The sequence below is a fragment of the Papilio polytes genome, unplaced genomic scaffold (assembly GCF_000836215.1).
Source record: "Papilio polytes unplaced genomic scaffold, Ppol_1.0 DF820956.1, whole genome shotgun sequence".
NCBI lineage: Eukaryota > Metazoa > Arthropoda > Insecta > Lepidoptera > Papilionidae > Papilio > Papilio polytes.
This window is the reverse complement of record NW_013528248.1, coordinates 1,725,912-1,732,170: the sequence shown is the minus strand read 5'-3', so window position 1 is coordinate 1,732,170 and position 6,259 is coordinate 1,725,912. Positions and strand designations below refer to the sequence as shown.

General features: G+C 34.7%; 1 protein-coding gene across 1 annotated transcript; it reads left to right on the top strand.

Annotated features, from left to right (window-relative positions):
- Window positions 1-1,787: 1,787 nt before the first annotated feature.
- On the top strand, window positions 1,788-4,413 carry LOC106109959 (nucleolar protein 58). Its single transcript, XM_013291616.1, has 5 exons — window positions 1,788-1,965; window positions 2,377-2,453; window positions 2,639-3,787; window positions 3,871-4,003; window positions 4,088-4,413. Exons 1-5 carry the CDS (start codon window positions 1,921-1,923, stop codon window positions 4,316-4,318), a joined length of 1,635 nt encoding a protein of 544 aa, XP_013147070.1. The 5' UTR covers window positions 1,788-1,920; the 3' UTR covers window positions 4,319-4,413.
- Window positions 4,414-6,259: the final 1,846 nt, after the last annotated feature.

Below are 6,259 nucleotides of genomic sequence, written 5' to 3'. Positions count from 1 at the left end.
CGAAGCTCTCACGAGCGTCTAATGGATTCCGTTCTACATATTATCTATATTCCATTCAGGTCAGCAGACTGGCTGCCATGTGGAGTGTCGACTGCCGGCGGCGCTCGTGTGCGCCTTCGCGCCTCTTATAGAAAGTCTGATTCAAAGCGATCAGCTCAATATGCCTCGCGGAATATAAATATCGCTGATGGAACTCTGCGGGAGCCTGAGTGATTTATTTGTGCGTCAACACAAAGAAACTCCGCGTTGACAATATGCTGAAAGTATTAAGACTTGAAAGCTTTATGGATGAAAACATATACATTATTTTTTTATTATATTTAAGCCAAACAAGCAAGCGGTCATTTACAACTCAATAACAGTCTATAATTATACTCCATGTTAAAGGAATATAATAAAATCTAACATTTAAAGGGTAGTCTATACATCTCTCTGCTGTCAATACAAATGAGCGATATGATGACTTGACAGGGGTAATGTGGGGGGTGGGGGGATGGGAGCCGGATATCTCCGCGATGTTTCCCTGCCACAGGAAATTAAGATGACTCATAAAAATATAATGCGTGTCATGTTACGTGGCATTCTCTGTAATATAGACAATAGCGGTTTTATCTTAAACATATTATTGTGCATCAAAATCTTTAGCAAAAACAAAATAAAGTCATGAATTAACCGCTTAATTGTCACTATTAACCAGAATTATTAGAGGCTAAATGTAACCGCCTTATATTTTCCGCGTCCGTTGGTCTCGGTGTAAACTAATCCTTAGTCGGTGTCTGTCCTCAGTCGGCCGACAGGAACTGACATGATGAAGGAGGACAAACAGTCGGCTTGTCCGTTACGCTTCTCTGGAACAGGACAGGATAATATTTTGTTACCGTCTCTTATAATTACAATGAAATGAACTAACTTATTGTAAGCTCAGTAATTTTATGATTTAATTCTTTATTACTGGCACTTTAAAAGCAATTAAATTATAGTTTAGCTTTATTCTACGTCTTTTAGACTTTCCTCTATGTGTTTAAGAGTGCGGTAACTAATAGTTACGAAATTAAATACCTAGTTCGATTACCAGTACTATTTGTATTTAATTTTGTAATTAAGTTTTCGTAAAACAGAAAACTCAATTACAAAATTGTTTGCTTAGCTAATAGGTACTTAAGTATTTGCTGTTATTCTAATTCAATTTATAAGTAAAAAATTAACTATTAAACATTTCCTTATAAGTACAAACATATACTTCTATTCCTATAAAATAATATTGCAACAAAACGTTTCACAATGTTAGTTAAACATTAACATTTAATTTATTTCAACATTAATTTCGAAATTGCGATGAGTCCAACCGAAATAATTGTAGTTACAAAAGCGCGGGTATCAAAAGCGGAAATAATATTATTTCGAGTGGAAGCGGAGCTGAGCCAAGGAAAACATTAAAAAATACAAATAGGGCACTGACCTTTATTGATAAATCAGTGCAAATGTTTATACCTACGAGTATGTAGGTCAGTGAAATAGCGTCAGTATCAGTTGCGTTAAGTTGTAATTCATTTTAATAATTAACATTATAGGGACATCTAATCCATTATGGTATACACCGTTTTTATATTACAAAAACTTATAAAAATGCAGAATGCAGATCAATTTATATTTTACTTATTTTATTTTAATTCATTGGAATATATAAATTGGATTTCCATTTTACTTTATCACAGTTTTTTTGTTTTTTTTTTTTTCGTCATGGCAACTTTATTATCTTTTTACACCAATTATACTGGCAACTTATGTCTTAAACGTCAAACAAGCAGGCCTCCGCAATGGTTAGCGTCCTGCACGAATTCAAAATTTAATGAACTTTGTTATTTAGAATAGAATTAAATTTGTTTTATGTATTAAGTAAAGTGCATTTAATCGTGTAAAATGTTGGTGTTATTTGAAACTTCGGCGGGCTATGCCATTTTCAAGGTAAGCGATACACGTGTTGATCCTAACCTACGTTACATTCAAAGCGTCCACATTTAATTTAATAAAACAGGTCAAAGTGTTCTCGGAAATGTGAAAATATAATCACTAATACGAGGTTTTAAAGGGTTCAAATTTTATTGTAAATATCTAACATGTATTTCAAATCGTAATGTTTATCAATTTCTATAAAACGAGGTACTAACATCAACCTATATTTAACAGTAGCAAGCCACTATTTATGACGAAATATAGTATTTGTATGCTAATGTAAAGATTTCAATAAGTTATTGTATATACTAACTGTCAGTTTTAAAAGTATAGACATTTTTAAACTAATATAGATGTTATATTTAATTTTCATGTAGAAAAGAAGTAAGTTTTGTTTGGAATACAATAATATGTTTGTTGCAGTTATTAGATGAGTCTAAGCTATCACAAATTGATGACTTATATCAAGAGTTCAACACTCCCGAAGGAGCTTCCTCGGTGTAAGTAACCTTATTTTACTGTAGCTGAATAAGCATAATATTATATAGCATTTATATGCAATAAATTCATTTATTGCTTATAAAATTACAATTGTAACTTCTATCATTTAATATTTGTTGACATACTATTTTTCTTGATTTACATACTGTCTAGAACCTTTTTACACTTAATATACTCTTTTCAGAGTGAAATTAAAGAATTTCATCAAATTTGAAGACACAACTGAAGCATTAGCAGCTACCACAGCGGCTATTGAAGGAAAACTTTCAAAAACACTAAAGAAAGCACTTAAGAAACATGTATGCAAAGAGGTCCAAGACCAGCTTTTGGTAGGAGATGCAAAGCTCGGCAGTGCCATAAAAGAGAAGTTTGATTTGCAATGTGTCTCCAACAGCAATGTTCAAGAACTGATGAGATGTATCCGTTCACAAATGGACAGCTTGCTCACAGGCCTGCCAAAGAAGGAGATGACCGCAATGGCCCTCGGACTTGCACATTCCCTTTCACGTTATAAGTTAAAATTCTCCCCGGACAAAATAGACACAATGATAGTCCAAGCTCAATGCCTCCTAGATGATTTAGACAAGGAACTTAATAATTACGTAATGAGATGTCGAGAATGGTACGGCTGGCATTTCCCTGAACTAGGTAAAATTATTACGGACAATACTCTGTTTGTCAAAATAGTAAAACTTATTGGAACAAGAGATAATGCCTCCAAGACTGACTTATCAGACATTTTACCAGAAGATTTAGAAGAAAAAGTTAAGGAAGCTGCTGAAATCTCCATGGGGACTGAGATATCTGATGATGATATCATGAATATACAGAACTTATGCGATGAAATAATATCAATTACTGACTACAGGACACATTTGACAGATTACTTAAAAGCTCGGATGATGGCAATGGCTCCCAACCTGACTGTGCTCATTGGAGAACACATTGGTGCAAGACTAATAGCACATGCCGGTTCATTGATGAATCTAGCTAAACATCCCGCTTCTACTATTCAAATATTTGGTGCTGAGAAAGCTTTGTTCAGAGCTTTGAAAACTAAAAAGGATACTCCTAAATATGGTTTGATATATCACGCTCAGCTCGTGGGTCAGTGCACCACAAAGAACAAGGGCAAGATGTCTCGTATGTTGGCCGCCAAGGCCGCTCTCGTCACCAGGGTGGACGCCTTCGGTGATGATGTGTCCTTTGAGCTTGGAGCTGAACACAAAGTCAAATTAGAAAATAAACTGAGGCTGTTGGAGGAAGGCAACTTGAGGAGGATCAGCGGCACTGCTAAGGCTAAGGCGAAATTCGAAAAATACCATAGCAAAACGTGAGTATTTTGTATTTAATTTCTTATGAACATAATAATTTAGCATGTTAGTTCAAAAAGTATTCATTAATTTCATGTTTCAGGGAGAAATTCGAATACTCTGTGGGTGCAGACAGCACACTAGGCAAGAAGACTGTCAAGAGAGAGCATTCTCCGGAAGAAGATGGTGAGGAAGTGTCAGCTAAGAGGGTGAAACTAGAAGATGGTGCAGAAGATGTAAGTTTTACAATCTATTAATATATTTTCCTCCCTATAAAACTATGTATTGTGCTCATTAAGTTTTTTTTTTGTTATATTCAGGTCAAACCTAAAAAGAAAATCAAGGCAGAACCACTTGAGGAATCACAAGATCAACTAGATAATGGTATAGATGTTGTTCCTGAAAAGAAAAAGAAGAAGAAGAAGAAGTCCATGGACGTCTCACAAGAGGACGCTGCAGCAGAAGTAGAGGAGCCCCAAGAACAACCAGAGGAGCCTAAGAGTGAGAAGAAGAAAAAGAAAAAGAGACAGTCGCAAGTGGAAGAAGAATAACTACCTCTGTTGATTGAATAAGTAACTAAGCAAAGTTTTTAGGTTAAGTGAAAGTGTTCTCACAGTGTGAGATATTACATATTATTTTTAATTTTCAAATGAAATTTTATTTACTGTGCCCAATTCCTTTCCCTTTTATTGATGTCGTACAAAAGACTAGGATAAATATTAATATAACATGGTATAATGTGTTACATAAAGGACTTGAGAAGTAAATCTGTTAAGTGAGATTAGTGCATCTTTAGAGACAAGGGTAACAAGTAATTAATGCGCCCCCGCGGCCGCCATCTTGTCACATTCCATTCATCATGATAACAACAAAATATTGATCTTGCAGAACAAACAGATATTTTATATTAAGAACTAAAGGATTCATGGGCTAAATAAAAAAAAACTAAATCTTCATTCTATAAACTTCTTGATAACATGAAATTCTTGATAACGTGATAATATAAATTTCAAAATAGAAAACGCAAATTTTTATGACAAAGTAGAAATGATTTTCTCATATTTATATTCAGTACAGTATCTTCATGTGGTGGGGGGCGGGGGGGTATTCACAGCGAGTGAATGAATTACATAAAGACCAGAACGACAAGTGAGCGCCTCAATAACTCAATGTATGAGAGCGTCGCGTCTTCGCTGTGAATACGTTAATAAATTATTTTAATTTTATATTTGTGGAGATGCAACCTCGTACGAATATAGTAGTGTACTTCACTAACGTCGCTTTTGTCTTATTTTTTATTGTACTTTGCAGTCATTCAGAATTTACTCGATTTCTTTATCTTTTAACATTAACACATTGGTTGACTTGGGACATACTATTTGGTGATGACAATGTCGCATTTTGTGACTGTATCCGCCATCTATCTTGAAACGTTAACGAATGTTATATGCAATAAATGTTATTTATAGTTTAATGGCATTTTCTCTATAGTAGAATATATTTTATAGTCATTCGTTACGGCTTCCTCCATTCGACGTATCATACAGTTACGATGTCATCTCGCAGTCCTACAAAGTTTAATGGTAAGTCTGATAGAGACATTTTGGATTGAACTGTCGTACAGTTTTAGATAGAAACTTGTTGTTTCAGGTTATCTTAAAAAAATGGTGACAGATTAAACATAAATACTTTAACAAACGGTTATTTAATATTAACATGATAATATGTGAAGATTACGAAGCGTGCGGGTTGAGTATTCTCTCGACGTCACTTGAGAAGGTGTTCTGAGTCGGAGTCGGCTCGGCGTGTGCTTGACGTGTCATTAGTTTAACACCCGGGTCGAGTGTTCTGCATCATATATTATGTGTAATAAACTAAACGGTAATATTTTGTTTTTCAAATTGTGTTCAAAAACATTCTTCTTTGAAATAAGCCATCTTAAAAGATGCCTAGGGGAAAATTGCTACACCATGGCAATCATAATAAACGGATCAACTTATCTAAATAAATTAATTGGCTTTTTGTCCACAGAAAGTGTATATAAGCAATAGAAACACACAACATTTTGTGAAGTCGAAGAAGGATAACGTAAATTTAATGAAAATAAAATTCGTAACCAAGTACAGTTTAGCTTCTTTATTCATTTTTATTTACGAACGCGAAACATGTGAGTAGCTCGGGGCGACAACAAATCACTCGCTCGCTTTTGGCGCGAATTGTTGCGACGCCATTTTGTTAATAATTTCCATAGCCGGGGGCAGCTGTGACGTCACACTTATCTTAGCAATTACATCGATCATTTATGAGGTTATGATTAAAAGAGCGAGTGAAAGGGATGAAAATCGCCGCCTGATCGTTTTCCCGCCCATCTAGGCTACTGTGTGGACAAGTCGAATGTTAGAAAACAAAATACACGAAAAACAAAACAAAATGCACTAAAAACAAAACAAAATATTCTCAAAAAAAACAGTACACTAAAAAGTAACGAAATA

Coding starts and splice junctions, on each gene's coding strand:
- LOC106109959 (XM_013291616.1), top strand. CDS start 1,921: ATGTTGGTGTTATTTGAAACTTCGGCGGGCTATGCCATTTTCAAG. Junction 3,788..3,870: donor GAAAAATACCATAGCAAAAC/GTGAGTATTTTG, acceptor TTCATGTTTCAG/GGAGAAATTCGAATACTCTG. Junction 4,004..4,087: donor TAGAAGATGGTGCAGAAGAT/GTAAGTTTTACA, acceptor TGTTATATTCAG/GTCAAACCTAAAAAGAAAAT.